This window comes from Zeus faber (genome assembly GCF_960531495.2).
Source record: "Zeus faber genome assembly, chromosome: 18".
Lineage (NCBI taxonomy): Eukaryota > Metazoa > Chordata > Actinopteri > Zeiformes > Zeidae > Zeus > Zeus faber.
In genome coordinates, this window is record NC_137210.1 from 17,400,755 (window position 1) to 17,420,977 (window position 20,223).

The following is a 20,223-nucleotide window of genomic DNA, read 5'->3' on the forward strand; positions in this document are numbered from 1 at the left end:
CGGCGGCGCACGACGGGGGCCGACCAATCGGGGCGCGGCCGCGGTACGCCGCCAGCCAATCGGCTTCGAGGAGGATAGCCCGCGACAACGCATAGCAAGGTCGATTGACGCTGTGGGAGAATTTAGACCCAACTCCCGTTATTTCTGCTGCTACCGCAACGTCATTCCACTTGTTTCTCGTGTGTCTCTTATTTTGTGTACTTTTTATTTTTTATTTTCTCTATTGTTTCTCACTTTATATTTTAACGTATTTGTTGGATTATTTTCTGTTTTATTCGATTACTATTGTGTGAGGATATGGTGACTTCAATTCTATGTTTTCTCTTGTGCACTGAACCGATTTCCTACTCTGACATTTTTTGTATCATTCTAATAAATTAAAGTAATAATCGTTTATAAAATAGCAATGAAACTTATTTGTATGTGAGGGGAAAAACGCCATCTACTTGCATAGTTGGTACAACAACACTTCACTGCTCAGCAAAAACTGTTGATATCTAATGGTTTCGTCACAAGAGCTGGGGCCGTTTTCCCATCTACAAGATGTCTGCAAAGGGATAAGTAATGTTTCCTGGAACCATAATATATAGCAGATTACCAACATGAAATCTATTTTACAGCTTTATGTAAAATAGCCCTGGGTTATATCCATCCCTACTGTGGACCAATGGCAGAGTACCAGAGCACAGGGAACCGGTAAGAGGATGACTAACCACATTTGGTCATAAGCCTATTTTAGAATGGATGTCCATTTATTTTAAGTAGGTAGAACTTTCCCCCCGCTGTTCTACGGCTTATCATGCTGCCCAACTCCACATTATATAAAGTCTTGAAATGTTTAATGTTTTTTTTTCATTGAGTGAAAATAGTCGGCTATAAGGTAGTCTGAGCTCAAAATCTACTTAGCCATAGAGATATAGCTTCCAAATGAGATTAGGTGAAAGTATGTGTATCAGGAAACTGCTGACCTGCTCTTGTCTGCTGTAGGCTACTTCCGCTGAACTCACCTGAGCCTGCTGCCCCTTCTATCCCTCCAGTGCTGACTGGGAAATGTGCCTCTAACATCTCACACACACACACACACACACACACACAAACACACACACACACACACACACACACACACTTTGTGGCCACACACTGCGAGAAAGACGTGAGACAGTTACATTATTTTATTTCCCTTCGATCGGCAGTATTGAAACATGACAGAAGGATCCGCTTGTGCAACAGGCCGATTTAAAAAATAAAACTGTTCAAGTATTTGATGTCTAAAACAGGATAAAAATGTCTCAAAACATATATGATCATTACCAATGTATTGGATATAGTATATACTGTATATATATATTATAAATATAATATTTCCAAGATCATCTTTGTCAGACTGCACGCCAGGTGCTAGAAAAAGACAAATGTAAAAATGTTGACATGTTTGTAAGAAAAAAAAAAAAAAAAAAAAACCCAGACATAATAAAACAATAGCAAAGTTCTTAGATTGAAACAATCGCTCTCTCCATGAACCCACCACGAGACCCTACGGAAGTAATTGTACACTTAGCTAATTCAAAGAAAATCTGCCAGGGTTAAAAGAAAGAGGAGGACAAGACCAAATTGGAATTTGCATTCGCAGTCATTTTTGCTCACAGAGTGTCGGGGTTTAAAACAGCACAGCAACACACCGTGTGGCCGATCGCACAGTCGATGCCGAATTACAGGTCAAGGGGAAGGTTAATTTAAGAATAAACAGCTCAACAATATATGTCCGCCAAATCACAGCATTCCACTCATTGTCTCTGTTTGCTTTTCATTCTCTCTGCTCTCCATCCCTGTGTCACTTTACATTTCCTTCTTTACTGTACAACTCACATCGCCACTCAAACGCCATTTACATGTATGTACACTGTCTCACCTCCCTTGGTTCCATCTCTACTGTATCCAAACTTTCCTTTCACCACAACTTATTCTACTTTCCCTATCAACATCCCTTATCCCTGTTGCCTTCAACCAGTTCTCCGCATTTCAACATCCAGAACGCCTCTCTACATATCTCGACATTTCCGTTTCGCCGTCTCACATTTCACGTGACTCGATTTGTGTAAACTTTGTCGCTGGGAGTGGGGGGAGCCCTTTCAGAGGACGCTTTTGGGAATGGCTTTTCTATGTTGCTGTTGGGGCGACTTAGAGGAATTGTCTGGAGGGGGCCATTGTGGCTTGGTAAGCTCAATGTCCTCCTCCATTTTGAAAGCCTTCCTGGGGGGGTCTGCCTGAGGCGGCCAAACCACAGACATCTTGCCGGCGCTCGGTTTGGTTTCGTCCAACGGTTTAGTCGTGTCTTTCTCGGTGGCGTTTCCCTTGTCCCGGTCGGCTGAGCTTGCGCTGCTCAGTGAATATCTCCATTCAGCTTGCCCTTGTGAGGGGATGGGTCCGGCGCTCCCGGTGAGAGGTTTCTGTCCAAGTCCATTATCAAAGTTCCCGCTGGACTTGAGGAGCTGTTTATAATGGTGCAGGCAGTACAGATGTCCATGGAGAGAGATATAATTGCCTAGGCTGGAAGACAAAAAATATATATCTATTTCCATTGAGTGGTTCATTATATGGCAGATAGAAGAAGTAAAAAGAAATGTTATTACAAAAGCATTGCCAATATTATGTTTACTGAGTGGTGCTTGATGTACGCAAATTCACTTCAAATCATATTTTATTGAGGGAAAAGTGCCATATTCACCTTAATTTGTTAGAGCAGTGCTCACAGCAGAAACAGGACTTATGGAACTTCTTTCTGTCCACTATCAGGGCATCCATCGGGTAAACCCTCGTTCGGCAAACTGTGCAAAGTTCTGACCTCGGAACTCGAATCTTTCGCAAGGAGATAAGACAGAAATGGTCAGTGCTGTTTTTTATTTTTGAACGGCCGCGGCAACCGCAAGCGCTCAAAAAGTTCAACGGTCACGTCAGCGCGCTCGTTATAGCTGCTGTGTTATAGTGAAGCAATAGATCGCGATCGACCCCTCGTGCATTGCATGGAATTTAATGGGTGAAAAGACATTGACACGGTTAAAGGTGGAAAAAAAAAAAAATGTTGACTCAAATTGTCCGTCCTCTTAATTCACACATTTGCCCATAAACACGGCAGTGTCATGACCGGATTAAATCTCCTGGGGTGGGTGAGGGGGCCCCTTCCCTTCATCCTCTCGCACTGCAAGGCCAAACGGATGCTGCATGTGAGCCATTAACCACTGCCCAACACACACTCACACACACCAAAATCAGTCATAGTATTTCTTGTTGACACGAGTGATTAAAGCAGTGATTTTACAGATAATAGCCTCTAAACAACCTGCCATTATGCTCGTCTGAAGAGCATTCAATATTACATAAAATCATTGAAAAAAATGACCCAAAATTACTATAAAAGCATTCTCCCTTTTTCTTATAGCTTTTTCACACACTGCTACTAGTTTTAATGAATACAATAAAACCTTCACCGTCAACGCAACCTATCAAACACTCTGCTTTCAGCCGCAACGCACACTTATAGAGAGTCTGTTAAAAGCAGCGGCCCATGCAAATTGATTCAAATAGCGGAGAATGGCCATCCATCCGCAGTCCATGCCATTAGTTGTTGTTTTGGGGTTTTCTTTATCATGCTGCACGACTCGTTACCGGCGAGGAAAGACGTCGTCTCTTGGGAAAAACGGTGAGACGTTCTCTCCTCGGAGACGCTGTAGCCCAGACTCTTGAAAACGGTCTCCGTCTCCATCCACGTTTTGTGGAAGTTCCTCAGCAGCTCCTCGGTGGAGGCCTCGTCGTAGGTGGAGGCCTCGTCGTAGGTCTCCGCCGGCGGGGCGGCTGCGGTGGCGGTGGCTTTCCTCTTCACCGCGTCGGCGTAAGAGAACGGAGCGCTTCGGGAGGACAACGCGTTTCCCGAGGTCTCTGAAACCGTCCCGGCGGTCCCGGTCCCCGCCGTCCCGTCGCCGAACCCGTCGACGCCGGGGAAACGCTCTGCGAGCGCGGCGGTTTCCGAGGAGCCCGACGGCGCCGCCGCCGGCGTTTCAAACCCTTTTCTCTGGGAGAGGAGAGGGGTGCCGCGCCGCGAACCACCCTTCGTCTCCCCCCGAGCTTCCCTCGGCCTTGAACTGTCTGCTGTTGTTTCGCTGGGGTCTGATATCAGCTCCTTCTGATTGTTTATCTCCTCTTTCAGAGAGGGGCCTCGCTCACCCAAATCAAAAACAGATTTAATTGCCTGGATGTCAAACATTGTCAGTTCCTGCTCCAGAATGTCTCTTTCCCCTTCGTCGGCTCCCGTGCTCTCGGAGATGTTTTCAAGTTGTTCCACGAGGGGGATCCGTTCTTTTCTGATGTAGACTGTCTCCTCTGCTGATTGAAATTTGTTCACTAGACCAGATAAATCCACCCTGGGAAGCACATTCTTTTTTGTCTCCCTGTTTTCTACATTCCAATCCTGTGTGTCTGGCCCCAAGCGCTCGGGGATATCAATGGGATTTTTCCTCACGTACGCCTTGTTTGTTTTGGATTTCTGCGCCTCCTCAAAAAACTCCTTCCTGTCTTTCACAGACGCAGATGAGACCGATTCGTCCTGATCGTTTTGGCGGAACGGCGCGTTGATTTCTGCAGTTGGCTCCGACGCACTTTGTCGGTTGTTTGAATCTCCGCTCGATGGCGGAGCCGGGTCCTTCTGCGCGCTGACCGGACTCGCGTCTACCTTCGGAGCTCCCTCGAGAACATCTTTCCTGTCGTCAATGCCGATGTTCCGACATTTACCCGTCTTGTCCGAGACCTGCGTGTCGATCTTAATTTGCCGGTGGAACGACGCCGGCGATTCGACGATCTCCGACTTCTTCTCAGTCACTTGTTGGGGCTGGAGAAGGGGAGGCGGGGTGACGCCGCGGGAGAGCTTGGCCGTCGTGTCCTTCAGTCGAGCCAGAGCCTCCGCTCGGTCAAAGGTGGGCGATGGCGTGACTCTGGCGATTCGCGACGTCGGGGTGTCGCACCTGCGCGGGGGAGGAGTGGGGGGCGTGGCCGGCCGGTGCAGGAGGAGGGCGGGCGAGGGCGGCGCCCGCTGGGGAGAGTCGGTCCGGCGCGTGGACTCGATGGCAATGAACGTCGGCGACGGGGAGCGCATTCTCAGCGACGGCGACGGGGCTCTCAGGTCGGCGGACTTGCACCGGCTCGCCTCCTGCTTCCTGCTGTCGCACGGCGTCGTCTGCCCGGCCTGGGCCTCGACTTTAGTCGAGCCGATGCTGATCTTCGATATCCTGGCTGTCGCTCCGGCAGAAGCGGCCGTCTCACCCACGGGTTCGCAATCGGGCCTCTCCAATGCGTCGCCTCCTCCCAGAAGTGTGAGCTTCGTCTCCGCCACTCTCCTCAAATACGAAACGACCGCTCTGAGCTTGTGCGGATTATCTTCGGTAGCCGACAACTCCAGTTCGAACAACTCCTCCACGCTCATGATCCAGGCCGGAACGCTGTCCAGGAGGGTTTTCACCGACCTGGGATTGGTCTTTCCGGAGGCCGTTTGGAATTCCGCGATGTGAGAAAGCAGCGCCCGGACCTCTCGCCTCTGAGAATCCCTCGCGTCCTCCGTGGCGGGTCGGGCAGCATCATTGCTTTCTGAGTTGCTCGGGGGCATAGCTGAGGCCTCGCCGCTCTCCTCCGTCGTCGTTCGGGTAATCTGCTTATTTGCCGTCGCTTTCTTCTTTTGGGACGCCTTACCTTGCTTTTGAAGGTGGCTCGTTTCCTGCCGCGAGTCCGCGCGCGATTTGTTTTCAGCGCTGACTTCCCTGAGATCTTTGTCTATTTGGGTGACGGTGACCACTTCTGTTCCCTGGGTTTGAAGGGTTTTTTCCGACGCAGACGGCTTGGACTCCGACGGCGCTTTTGACCTCTTTGACTTCTTCTTCTTCTTCGTCGCCGTGGTCGCCGCCGGTTGGTTATCGGCGGCGATGGCGCCGCGCCGAATCTCTTCCTTCACGTCCCGTTGCTCGGCGCTCGCCGTCACCTCAGCGGCCTCCTCCACCTGCGCCTCCTCCGCCTTTATGGCCATGGCCTGTGACGCACTCAGCTGCTCATTTCCCTCAGCCTTTCTGGTGTGTTTTATTTCAACTTGCTTTTCCTGCTTATTGTTCTTTTTAGCCTTCTGGATTGATTTTCCTGCTTTTGAATTAGGGGATGGGTTTTCCGCTTTCATCGGCGAATCGCAAACCTTATCTTCCTGGGAGACGGACTCGTTGTTTTTCTTTTTATTATCGGGGTGCTGGGCTTTGGCTGCGGTCGCACTTTTTTCTTTCGATTCATTCTCTGTTTTTGAAATTCTATTATTGATGCTACGGGACGCTTCCGATTCCCTATTCACGGTGCTCTTCTTTTCCTCAGGTTGATGTGGCTTGCTCGGTTTATTCTCCTCTGCCTTGTCAGATTGGTTGGGATTACGCTGAACAGGAATACTCCCTGTCCCCGTTTCATCGCTCATGTTTCCTGACTTCTGAAGGTCGGCGACCGAGGCCTGGATTGCGTCGGCCGTAGCGGAGGGGGTGGATTGTGAGGAAACAGACACGACACGCTGGCTGGTTTTGGAAATTGTTTGTTGGGTAACCGTTGAAATTGAGGAAGTCTGCTGAACGGAGGCTATTTTGGAAATCTGATTAGAGACGAGTAGATGGTAAGGAGGAGACGTAATGGCAGACTCTGGGAGAATTTTCTCATTTACTGCCTCAATCAAGACACTGCTTTGGGTAGCATCTGCTATTCTGTCACGCATGGATGAGTCGGATAATACGTTGTGTGATTGAGTGCCGGTCACAGTCTTTTCGGCTCTTTCCTCAGTGAAATCTGACGTGTTCGTTGATCGCTCCGTACCTTCGTTGGAGAGCATTTCGAGGGCGGCAGTGACCGAGTCGTGGATGAAGGTGGGAGTGGGAGTAGTTGGGGGCGTATTCTCCTCTTTGAACTTCCTGTATTTCTCCTCCGCCTTCATTAAGGGGGTCTTAAATTTACTCGTCTTCCCCCTCGCAAAAGGAGTAGGCGAGGGGGGAGGCGTGAACCTCACAGGAGCGGCGTGGACTTTCTTCAGCGGTATTGGCGATTCGGGCGGCGGTGGTATCTCGGAGGGCGGCGTTTTTGAAACGTGCTTTGTTGTTTTAGACTCGGTTTGGCTCACTTCCACGACAGATTTCTTGGTGATTGTTGTGCTACTCTCACATGTTGCCAATTCTGTTTTGCTGAGTTGCATTTTGGACTCGAGCTTTGGCACCGGATGGATGGCAGGGGCTCTCACTTTTTTCACAGTCATTTTCTTGGCTTTTCCCGGGGAAGGCTGTATTGTCTGCAGCGGCAGGCTTTCCAGTTCCTGCTGAGAGGGAGGAGGCGGGAGGAAGTCCTGCTCGCTGGTAAGGGGCGGAGGTGGAGGAGGAAGCTGGTCGAGCTCTGCATCGACAAATGCTTGAGGAGGAGGACTGGGGGGCGGAGGAAGGTCAGCTTCTGCAACAGATGGAGGCGGAGGCGGCAGGGGGAGATCGCTCTCTGCCGGCATCGACTTTGGGATAAAAATGTCTTTTTTCACCTTGGTTTTGTCCAACTTTATCATGCCTTTTGGATTAGAATTGAGATTACGGAACTCGGTCTTTAACGTGGCGATGCCATGGTTTTGGATGATGGTTTTGTGTTCCACCACGGTCGACTGATGAGAGGAGTGCTGCACACAGCAGCATTGTGTGCTCTCAATTTGGTTTCCAGTCGAGGCTGAGCGATTATTTTTGGACGTGGTCGCGTTAGCAGTCTTTATCTTTTGTATATTTCTCTGTGCGTCCCCATTGGGATTATTAATCTGAGGGTTGTGTTTCACTCGGACCCTTCTGTACGCTCCGGGTTTGGCTTTGAGGGTTTCGCGCTGTGCCGTCTGCAGCAGCGACTTGATTTTGCCCTTCACGTCCCCCTTTATGACCTCCTCTTTCTCCGCCTGGGCTTGGTCGTGTGACTCGTATAAGGACTTGATTGACATCTTCACATCCCCCTCCAGGCTCGCTCTCCTTTGCATGCGCGGCGAATGTGGAGCTTCCAGTAAAAGCTGAATTGTTCCCCTGACGTCTCCCTGAACGTCTATTTCCTGCTGACTCGTCCTCCTCTCGTGCGACGCGTCCTGTAAGCACTGCATTGCCGTGTGGATGTCGCCCCTCACTATCTCTTCCTTCTCCACCCCCCTCACCACTTGGGTCGCCTGCTCCAAAGACTTCAGGCTGGCCTTCACATCCCCGGAAACCAAGTCGTCCATGACAGCCTCAACTTTGGAGGTTGCCGATTTCTCGAGGGATCTTAGAGCCCCTTTGATATTGCCCCGTATGATATCCGGCTTCTCGAGTTCCTTGTACCGATTCTGAGCCCTTTCCAGGCAACGCAGAGCTTTCGGAATGTCGCCCTTCACCACCTCCTCCTTCTCCACCGCAACTGTTTGATTCGCAGACTCGGAGAGCGAACTCAAAGCGGCTTTTAAATTCCCTTTGACTATCTCCTCTTTCTGCAGACCTTCCAGTGAGGTGGTTGGCTCCGACATGAATACTTTCACCGCGTTGTGAACGTCTCCGGGAACAATATCCTCCACTGTGCGTTCGATTTGCGTCTGATTTTGACAGAGGATCAGCTTTGTGCTTTTGATGTCCCCTCCGAGAATCTCCTCCTTTTCTACCCTCTCAACTAGAGACTCTTCGGATCCCAGGTGGAGCTGCTTGAGATAGTCAAGAGCCCCCGATTCAATGCATGTGGAGTAGACGTGGACGTTCCCTCTCTCCGTGTCATTGACCTTTATCTTCACCGTCTGATCCTGATTGTCCTGCGTGGACAGCCTTTGGAGAGCGTTCTTCACATCGCCTCTGATGATGCTTTCTTTTTCAGACGATGTGTTATCCTGCTTATTTAAGAGGGAATATATTGTCATTCTCACATCTCCCTTTTCATCCTCTTGGATCAGTATTCCGTGTTTTGTCGACCCAGCCTCCTTCAGGAGGTTGTTCACAGCTTCCTGAATGTCCCCTCTTAGGATCTCCTCTTTCTCGACGCTGCTGTCTCTCTCTTGGTTGAACAGTTGGTGCACCGTGGAGCTGATGTTACCCTTCTCCTCCGAATCGATTGTTACCTGCCTCTCTTTTGTTTCCCCTCTTTTTAAGAGGTTCATCATGATGCTCTGCAGATCCCCCCTGATTATCTCCTCTCTTTGAATCTCCGGAGCGTCCTTGTTCATTAGTTGATATTTTGCCATTCTAACGTCGCCGATCTCATTGGCTTCGATGAGAATTCCTTTGGAGTTCACCATCTTCTGGCTGTAAAGATCCTCCAGGGTTCCTTTGATGCTCTTACCGAGGATCTCTGTCCTTTCCACGCTCGTCTCGTTAAAGTCGGTGAACGGCGTTGTTTCAAAGAGCCAAGTTGTTGTCTTCACGTCGGCTTTGGGGATTTCTTCTCGAGCGGCGGTCGTTTCTTCACCCTCATCAACCTCTTTTATGTGGTCCAGAGGATTTTTCTCAAATAGCCAGACGGATTGCTTGACATCCCCCTTTGCAAGCTCCTCCTTCTTAACCGTTTCGACCAGATTTTCGGAGCTCATGCTTTTTATCTTGTCGATCGACTGGGTTTCAAATCTCCATTTCGCCGATCTGACGTCGCCTTTTTGTATCTCACTTACGTTAACCGTTTTGACAGACTGCTGCGCCGACGCGTCTGATTCGAAGCGGTGTTTATTCGTTCTCACATCGCCACCTTGGATATCGTCGACCGTTTTAAATAAAACCTTATTCTCTTCAGCAATCCTGTCAAGAGGCTGCGTTTCAAATCTCCACTTAGCAGAGGTGACGTCTCCCTTTTGCGCGTCCTCTTGCGTGACGGACTTAATGATGTAAACCTCATCCGTGTCCCTGATGGAATCGAGAGGCTTTGTTTCAAACAGCCACCGAGACTTGACCACGTCGCCCCGCATCACCTCCTCGCTGGTGACGGTGGTGACCTCGTGGTAATGGCCCTCTTTGTCCTGGATGGCGTACAGGGGCTGGGTCTCGAACATCATGGTGTAGTTCCTCACATTCCCCTTCTCGTCCTCCTCACGGACGATTTTCTGCAGTTTGGTCATGTCCATCTCCGCGTCAGAGGACACTTCGTGGATTTTGTCTAATGAGTAGGTCTCGAAGATGAGCCGCCCTTTGTCAACATCCCCTCCTTGTACGTCGCTCACAGTGCGGCTGTTGGGGGACTCTTCCTGGCCGTCGTGTATCGTGTGTATTGATTGGTTTTCAAACAGCCATTTGCAGTTCACCACATTCCCTCCTTGTATGTCCTCTGACTGCACAGTTTTGAGCATCTCCATTGTTTCCTTAGACGTAGAAGTCATGATGTCAGACAATTGATTTTCAAAGATGTACTTCTTTCGCGACACGTCTCCGGACGCAATGTCTATTTCGGTAACTCGTTTAAAGGAGCCGCTCTCTCCCCCCGTGAGGTTCTCAACGTTCTCCGTTTCAAAGAGGAAGCGGGCCGTGCGGACATCTTTTCCCCTGATGTCCTCCTGATTAACAGTGCAGGCTTTCAGAACAGTTTCCGTCTCGTCGCGGATAGCGTCGAGCGCTTGCGTTTCGAAAAGCCACGTGCACGTCTTGACGTCTCCTTTTTGTATTTCAACACACTCGTTTTCACTCTTTGAGTCCACCTTTTCGTACAGAATGTCCATGGGTTTTGTCTCAAAAAGCCACTTGCAGGTTTTCACATCGCCTTTTACAATGTCAATGCTTTTGCTTGTATCCACAGTTTCTTCATCTTCAATATTGCTGAAATATTTAATACCATCCAGAGGTTGCGTTTCAAACAACCACTTGGCAGTTTTAACGTCCCCGGATTCAATTTCCTCCTTTGATATTCCCTTGATAATTTGGTATTGGCTCATGCTTTCGTCAAATTGATCTATTGGCCGTGTTTCAAACATCCATTTGCATGTTGTTACATCCCCTTTGACGACCTCTTCGCGACGCACTGTTCTGACCGCGTGGAAGTGCCCAGAGCTGTCCTGCATTGCATACAACGCCGTTGTCTCAAACAAACTCTTATTTGACTTCACAGAGCCAGAGGTCACCCCTTCTACATGGATTCTCTGAGATTCGTCCTTTCTGCTTAAGTCCGTTGTTTCAAATATTTGCTTGTAGTTCGACACATCGACTTTATCAATTTCCTCAAGGTCTATGGTACGAATCACTTCTTTCTTCTCCTCTCTGATGTGCTCCAAGGGCTGGCTTTCAAAGCGCCACTTTTGATGCCTCACATCACCTTTCTCCTCTTCCAGCCCCGCGTTTTTCTTCAACTTCCCCACCTCGGCGAGATCCTTCAGCTCATCGGTCGGCTTTGTTTCAAAGTAATGTCGCGCCGACTGCACGTTCCCTGCGATTATGTCCTCTTTTGACGGAGCTCGAGCATTTGCATCGTCTTTCAAAATATCCATCGGTTGTGTCTCAAAGACCCAACAGTTTTTACGGACATCTGCCTTGCAGCTGGTGCCATCTTCTTGTGTAAGGTCTTCTTCAACATTGACTGTCCGGACGACCTCTTTCTTTTCCTCTCTTATTTGCTCCAGTGGTTGACTCTCAAAGCGCCACTTCTGATGTCTCACGTCTCCTTTTTCCACCTCGTCTGTCGTTGTCTTCTTAAGTTTGCCAACCTCGGGGCCGTTCCTTCTCGCTATTTGAGGGCTGCTTTCAAAAAAGTGCCTCGCAGATCTGACGTTGCCCCCAATAATTTCCTCAATGGTTTCGGGCCTGGTATTGGAATCATCTTTGAGGGAATCCATTGGCTGAGTCTCAAATACTAAGCAGTGCTTGCGCACATCCGCTCCAAGTATTTCTTCCTTCTGCGTACTAGAGCTTTCCCACTCGTCGTGAGATGTTAAGGTCTTAATCTCAAACAACCACCTGCCCCACTCACCCTTAGTGTTGTCCTCCATGGAAAGGCTGCACAATAGCTTCAAAGGTGTGGCGTCCCTATCGGACACATCCAGGGGTTGGGTATCAAAGAGCCAACGTGAAGCGACGGAGCGCTCCAGTTCAGTTTCTACTTTGCGCACAGATTTGATCTCCAGCATCTGGCTCAACTGCCCCATGATGATGCATCTGAACTGAGTGTCAAACGTACTCGTGATGGTCTTCACCTCTCCATTAATCTCCTCCAACACTGACCGTAGGGTCAGCAAGTGGCTTTCATCAATTGTCTCGGTATGGCCCAAGGTTTCCATATACCTGTTGTCAATCATATAAATGGTGGCGTTTCCATCCTCCTCTGTAAACACAATCTCTTTTGTGAGGTCTTCCTCCCCATGCATCTTATTTAGGCAGTCCATGGGCTGGGTTTCAAACAACCAGGCTGCGGCGCGGACATCTCCTTTGTCGATCTTGTTGAATTTGTTTCTGCACTCTGTTGAATGCATGTCGTGCGAGCCCAGCGCATCCATGGGTTTAGTCTCGAACATCCAGGCTGTGCGTCTGACATCTCTTCCCACTATCATTTCCTGCTGGGTTATTTTTCTGTTGTCATCGTAATCATCTGGAGTCTCGTCCTTGATGGCATCCAGTGGTTTATTTTCAAACATCCAGCGCATCGACTGCACCTCCCCATGGCCAAGCTCATCCCACTCTATATATTCTTGGTCTGGGCTCACACTGATATGGTTGGGGGTGCTTCTCTCATCCTCGTACACGTAGTCTTGCTTTTCTACCTGGATGTTCTGAACGTCACCGCAATGGCTGCAGAACTCTCGCTCGATATTCTTACGAACCTCGGGATGAATGTGTTTGTAAAGGCGTTTTAATTCGGACATGTTCCTCTGTTTGACATACGCCTCTCTCGTCACAGGGTATTTGGGGGAGTAGACTGGTTCCGGAGGTTCAGGCGAGTCGTATCGCTCCAGATTATCCGGGCTGTCCGATGGCATCTCTAGTAAGTCTGGAGGTGGAGGAGGGAGGTCTTCACAGTCCTCGGGTGGGGGTGGAGGTGGAGGAAAGTCGTCATAATCCATCAATGAGGTGCTTGTGTCTTCTATTTCTCCACTGGCTGAGGGTTGATGCAGATCACTATTTGAAGTTTTTTGGGTCACATTTGACGCCCACTTTGACCGACTGATGTCATGTCCGATCTTTGAGGAACAAGCAGGATATTTATGTATTAATCATTAAAAATACCTAATATTCCATTGAGAATATTGACGACACTACAGAACAGGGCAGTTTACTTTTCAAGAGAGGAATATTGCTCTTTGAAGTACATTGGATTTATTTTCAATGATGCAACGGGGAGGAGGGGAAATTTTAACATCAGTGTGTTCATGATTACAGGCAGAATGACTTATTCTGGGAAACTACGCTCCCAAACTTCAACTGAATATTCTTTCCCTTTAAAACTCGGTCCTCGAGCACACACATCACATTGTACCTGAAATAATCGTATTACCTTAATTTGCTTGCTGGGAGCCGCCTCTTCGATGGTTCTTTCAAAGTGATCTCTCAGTTCTTTTGTAGTATACCTGGGGAATTCTTCTTCTGGGTGACAGCACAATAAACACAGTTATATATATTGACACTAATGGCGCATAGTGAAAAGTAATTTTTGCTAAGCAGCATCCTACCTGTCTCATTATTGTGGCTTTCAAAACTGGAAGCCAAGTTATTGACGCTGTATGTTATCTAGGTGTGTTAAAAATAAACAATTATTAGATACAGAAAACAATATATATATAAGTTTTATATAGAAACCAGAAACCAACTTTTTTCAAAAGTTTCAAAATTAAGTCTTTAAAACCTCAAACCAGTGAATGTTATCAATTACAAATAATTACAGATTTTCCTGAAAAAAATATATATCTTTTTTAAGTTTCCATCAGCAGCACAAAGGTTTGGCCGCAGATTCGTACCATCTTGTCTTGGTTGAAATTCAGCTGCTGACTGCCTGGGATAACTGGGCTGGCACTGCTCATCACTGTCACCTCCGAGTTTGACATTTCCTGTGAAAAGCAAAAGCGATTGTCACAAACAATCCCATTGAAAGATGTGTAGGTGCGCGCGCACATGCACACGCACACGCACACACACACAGACACACACACACACACACACACACACACACACACACACACACACACACACACACACACAGACACACACAAACACACACACACACTCTCAATCTTTATTTCAACTCCATCCCACCTCATCCCAAAAAGCTGCAGATGGTCACTGAGTTTGCTACATTGACTTGAGTCCGACAACTAAAGCAGATGGGGCAGTTGCTATGCATTTTGGGATTGTTTAAATGGCTTTTTACCGCATTTTCAAATGACAAATCTCACCGAAATTGGAAAGAAGTATTGTCTCTATCACTGGCCAAATTGAAAAGAACAGCCTTTGTTTTGCTGGATTTTTCTCTCCTAAAAACGAGCGAGAAATAGGATGTCGGAGCCCGAGGGTTATCATCTGCACGGCGTCCTTTGAGACGTTGCAGCCCCCCCCACCCCAGAGCCATGTTTCCTCCTAACAATACCCCAACAGCAGCAGGAAATGTAATGTCCCTAACTTCAACTCCAGCTTACTATACTGGGCATGGTGGCACTTGGGGAAGAGTTTACTATGAAGTTGGAAGTTCATTCAGGTTCCCATTTCCTTTGATTTTCACCCTAAGTGTGTGTTCACCGGCGGACTACGTGACTTAAGGTCCTTATCGGACCAGATCGAATGCAAAGCAGGAAACGCAGCGTGAATGAAAGGACGGCAGAGTGGGATTATAGCCAGCAGAAGTCAGTCTCCAAAGGGCCTGGCATTTAGAACATTTTCCCCACTGTTTCTTTTCATGTATTAGTCCCTCGATAAATCCACGGCTACTGTACCTGCACGCTTCTGTGATGGTAGTGCAGCTGGGTGACGCTGTGTGATGTTGCGATTTCCTGTGTCTCAAATTGTCTCCTCAGGCTGGCGAGCCCCCCGGGCAGGGAACAGACCTCCGACTCCTCCATGACCTAATGAAGCGGGGAAGTATCATTAGCGGCCTCCACTTCTACGCGGCCCCCAAATCAGACTAATTGGGCTGCTCGGGTGCCGCCCGGTTCACACCGCAGGCCGCCCTCGAAGGCAGGCCTCCCTCTCTCCGTGCATCTATCTCATTACACGAAGAAACACACACACCAATTCAACACAAAAACACAAAAATACACATTACATTTGACAGTATATTTATGATGGTAAAATACCTGTTTTAGTGGTGTGTAACTGGAGGGTGTCAGCCCATATATAATTTGGTGGATCGAAGCACATAGGAATTATCCAAATGCTTAAATGTTCTTCAATGTACATGGTGAGCTCATTGTGTGTGTGTGTGTGTGTGTGTGTGTGTGTGTGTGTGTGTGTGTGTGTGTGTGTGTGTGTGTGTGTGTGTGTGTGTGTGTGTGTGTGTGTGTGTGTGTGAATTTTGACACGTAGTTCAAATTCCGCACAGTGACGGAAGGGTTTGGGCACTCTGATCTGTCCTCGACAGGTACAGCCACTGAACCCCACGGCCACTATCACAATGTGGGCTCTATACATAGCAGCCACTGTACCGCGCAACCTCGGAATCTCGAGTGCGGAGCACTCTCAGGTGCAAAGCAGGAGGAAGTGAACAAACAAACTGAAGGAATACAGCTGAAAAAAAACAGCCATTTACGAAGTTGGATTGATAACAAAAAGGCATTAATATGAACCCTTTTACAGGGCGGGTGGCACTTCATTCACAATGTATAGGATGTGCAGAACTTACACTGAAGTACAAGATACCATTACTATACATACATATAGTAACGGGATGTCACATTGCTTTTCTATCAGCATTTATTTTATTATTTTTTAATTAAGACTGTTTGTATTTTTATTTCCTCTGCAAAAACAAGATTATTTTTGTACGTATTGATTCCACTTTTATTTAAGCAGAAAAGTTTCATTCAGATAAAGAATATCTTTTGAGTGAGATCTGACCAAGACAGGCGGCGAGACAAAATATTCCGAAACATTTCTGCCAGAAACATTTTTTTTTTCTTCTCAAAGATAATAAATATTCAGCAGCAAAGTAATTCCTGGCAGCTTTGTGTTTTTTGCCCAGTGCTGCAGCCTTGAACCTGTGAATGTGTGTGTGTGTGCGTGTGTGTGTGCATGTGCGTGTGTGTGTGTGTGTGTGTGTGTGTGTGTGTGTACCCTGGTGGGGAAGGCGTCCTCTCGCGTGGGGACGGCTGGCTGGTGCGTGGCCATCGGGCTCCTCAGTGGGACAACCTCCGGGTCCTCAGAGAGAATCCCGTTCCTCTGGGTTCAAGTCTTTCAGGAAGTCCTGCGCTGCCAGCAGCTAGGGCACAAAACAGCCAGCCACAGGTCTATCTGTCAGAGTTTGAGAGTTTGTTTCGCACTAACTGTGTTGCCTGTGAGTTATTAAGTATTATCCATGGCTGGGCAGTATTGGCAAAAATCAAATATCAGGATATTGTTTGTTGAATAGCTAGATTTTGATAATTTGATGATATTTTAGGGTGACAACTGCTGCTTTTATAAGGTATTTAACACAGAAATATATAAGAAACAATCAATACTAATATGATGACCAAGCAGGTACAAGCATTTATATTTTTTATCACAATATCACCCAGTCCTAGTGAATACTAGTGCCTATACTATAGTAAAATTGCCTATACCACTGTAGTTAACATTGGGTGATACGATTTCCCATCCAGTCAAATAACACGTGTGCTTAGAATCAATCTATAAAGAGTCATTTTCTCTTAGAAAAAAAAAATGCAGTCAAAATACTAATCCCTGGTCTCACAAGCCACTGCAAACAGCGATATAATCACTGAGGCAATATACAGCGAGTGGGAGCGTCTCCCACCGGAGACAGGTGCAGAGCGCTGCGCTCCGGAACGAGGCTTTTAAAGATCCTCTGAGCGGGGGACAATATTTAAATTCAATGACAGATATCCCGCGGGAAGGACGGATAAAGGCGGCGGAACGACACACGGGAGGGGACTCGCACCACGTAGGGGAGGAGGGATCAAAATGAGGGAACACGGCGGAGATGTTAGGCAGAATGTGTTTCTGGATATGAAATGTTCTCTTTGAAATAATACTAAGACCTTTTTTTTTTTTTCATGGAAATAATAGACAAGCGATTTATGTGAGATATGAAAGTTTTTTATGTGAGATATGAAATATTATTATTTTTTGTTGTTTTTGTTATTATTTTGTTGCTACTATCAGGTTCACGTTGATTTTAGGAGGTATTTTATTTCTAATGATTTCGGTGTTTAAAGTACTTGCAGTATTACCCTTTGATTTATTGGGTGTCGGTGCAACTCAAAGGCGCGATGACTCAGAACTCCTCTTTTATCAAACTGAATGTTTTGTGTACAGTACAAGGACTGACTTTGTTGTCAGCGATACAGCGGAGACAATATTATTTACTTGAATGACTCGGAGGGGAAAAACAAAACCCGGATTTTCTCATGTCCTTATCCATCAAACGTCGTCATTTAAAAGTGCTCTGAGTTGGAGGTAAGGAGATAAGACATAGATAGTTGCAAAGCCTTCTCTTTGACTGATTTCCTTTGGTGATCTCTGCTGCTTTCCCTAAAATATCCGAGGTTTGCTGGTAATTCTTGTCTTCAGACAGACTTCATCTTGGCCTTTTTAATCCTCTTCCTGTTGCTTTTGATTGGTAGCTCCCTCGTCCACTGGAAGCCCTGGCTTATTTTAGATGAGGTGGAATGATGGGTATGTTGCTGTAAACCAATCAGAGCATCCGGACAGATGAGGGACAAGCGTTGCCGCCGCAAAATAAGCCTATTTTCGACTACATCGTGTAGAGCATTCAATTATTTTAAAAAAGTGGACGGCTCCACAAGCATCCACTCTGTTGCTGAGGGCACACGGACTGTCAGATGTGTGAGTAATACCCGAAATATGCGGCCCCACGAATGTCTCAACAGTGGTGGGCTATCTCATGACACATTGGCTTGGCTGAGAGCTCAAATAACAAGAAAGTGAAATAATCTCGGCGCCAAGTACTTGCAAAAATAAATCAAGACTATTTTAAACTTTGCCATAAAGAGTCGGGTTTCTCTTTGAAGGATGGACGGAGTGAAGCTTCCCAAGAATTTTTTTATTTTAAAAAAAAAATTTTTAGCCAAGCAGCATTAATGTTCCGTCTCTGCATCTTCGTCATAACGACGCCTTGGTGTTTCCTTATTTCACGCCGAAGCCTGGTACTGATATGATCCTCGGAAAAAATCCCCCGTTATTGGAGAGTGGAACGAATGAGGAATTAATTTGATACCTCCTCAAGAAAGAGATAATGAAAATGTTAACGACTAAAATTTTAATTCATTATTCACTGGCAGATTGTTAATACCCGGGTTTGACCCATGAGCTATGCTTTGCCCCCTGAATTTTGACCACCCATGTGAGGACAATAGATTTAATCTAGCCATTTGTAAATTTAGATGTGATCTATAAATGTTTCCCTGAGCAGATATAAAAACCTTGTACTCTGGTCCGCGCGCTAGTGTGATGTCAGCCATCTTTTAATACCGTCTCCAAAAAAAAAAAAAAAAAAAATGAACAAGAAAGAAAATGAAGCTGTTTTTACCCAACCTCAACTATGAACTATCCTGTTAAAAAAAACATTCATAAACATATGTCAAAAGGCAATGCAAACTGCCGCACGCACACACACACACACACACACACACACACACACACAGACACACACACACATTTACACACTCCTTAGGGACTGGCATGACCTACCAGGCACGTGCGTTGGTGTGATATAAAAGCGTGAACTCCGCAGGTTAGAATCCCACTGGATGGCCACCGCCTTCCCCGGCCCGCAGGGTCTTTTCAAAGCCAAAAAGCCAAAATCCCACCTCGTCTTGGAGACCAGCTCCAGCAGTGTGTGTGTTCACCTCTGTCCACCGGGCGGACGGTGACAGCTGTTTTTATTTTAGACTCCCCGCCCACTTGTAAAAAGATGGACCAGGGTGGCTTTTTTTAGAGGCCGAGGCCCTTCATGCCTTTCATGTCACGTCCCCGGAAAATCCAGGGGCAAACTCCTTCCCGTGACCCCGAATCTGAATACTAATAAATCACATCAACCCGGGTTTCATCATCACGGATGCCATTCGGCGCACACAATGACGCAAATAGTATAGCGTTCCAAATCATGCACTTAGAAGTCCAAAACCGAGAATCTCAACAAGATCATTGGGTCCTCCTAAAATACCCTTGGCGGAGTGAAGCAGAGGACGCGGAGGTGAGAATTTGAGTGACGGCTAAAGCCAGGGAGAAATGTCCCCATGTGATGTTTTTGACTAGGGGTTTGGAAAGGGGTCAGTGATGAAATGGCTTTTCTTAAGCAGGTTGTGGGTGTGTGTGTGCGTCAACCCAAACGAGTGAGTGTGAGTGTGTGTGTGTGTGTGTGTGCGTCAACCTAAACGAGTGAGTGAGTGTGTGTGTGTGTGTGTGTGTGTGTGTGTGTGTGTGTGTGCGTGTGCGTGTGCGCGTGTGTGTGCACGCGTTGCGGGGTGTATACATGCAACGGGACACCCGGGGCCTGCGGTGCGGAGCGCGACGCGGCGAGCTCATTCCGTCGAGCCCCGGTCGGAGACGGTGGCGCCAGCCCGGCTCTGGCATCTCCTGGACGTTTGCAGGGCAGACATGGAGGCCACGCTCCAGACCTCGTCCGTAGCGAGTGAAACTTAAACCCGCCTTCCCATAGGTCACCAACGGTGTCGCGCAGAAGGGAAACCGCGGGATTCCTGCCAGAAACCGATGGCGACAGGACCTCACCCGGGGCTGATGTGTTTCCTAAACAGTGGACGGATTTGACGGATTTGATCAATTAACCCTAAAAAGCCTAATGTCGAGCGTAATGTTCGACTAACTGATGTCAGCGGGTGGCGGGACTAGAGAGAAATGGGACGTTTACTGTTCGAACATTAAACGTCTCATTTCTTTCCAATTCCAGCAATTTGCTGTCACTCATCTTAGTCTACTTGACTGGGCCGCCTGGAGGGACGCGGGAGAAAAATAGGTTGACAACCTCGAACGGCAGCAAATGAATCCACACTCTAATGGGGCGGTCGGTGTAAGCTGTCACATCTCTGCTCGGTCGACGTTTGCC

General features: G+C 47.6%; 1 protein-coding gene across 1 annotated transcript; it reads right to left on the reverse strand.

Annotated features, from left to right (window-relative positions):
- Positions 1-1,157: 1,157 nt before the first annotated feature.
- Positions 1,158-18,958, reverse strand: xirp2b (xin actin binding repeat containing 2b). Its single transcript, XM_080019634.1, has 9 exons — positions 18,849-18,958; positions 16,251-16,395; positions 14,915-15,043; positions 13,946-14,035; positions 13,661-13,718; positions 13,486-13,574; positions 3,664-13,171; positions 2,726-2,856; positions 1,158-2,547 (listed from the first exon to the last, which is right to left on the reverse strand). The coding sequence occupies exons 2-8, from the start codon at positions 16,302-16,304 to the stop codon at positions 2,765-2,767; spliced, it is 10,020 nt and encodes a 3,339-aa protein (XP_079875760.1). The 5' UTR covers positions 16,305-16,395; positions 18,849-18,958; the 3' UTR covers positions 1,158-2,547; positions 2,726-2,764.
- Between the last annotated feature and the right edge of the window lie 1,265 nt (positions 18,959-20,223).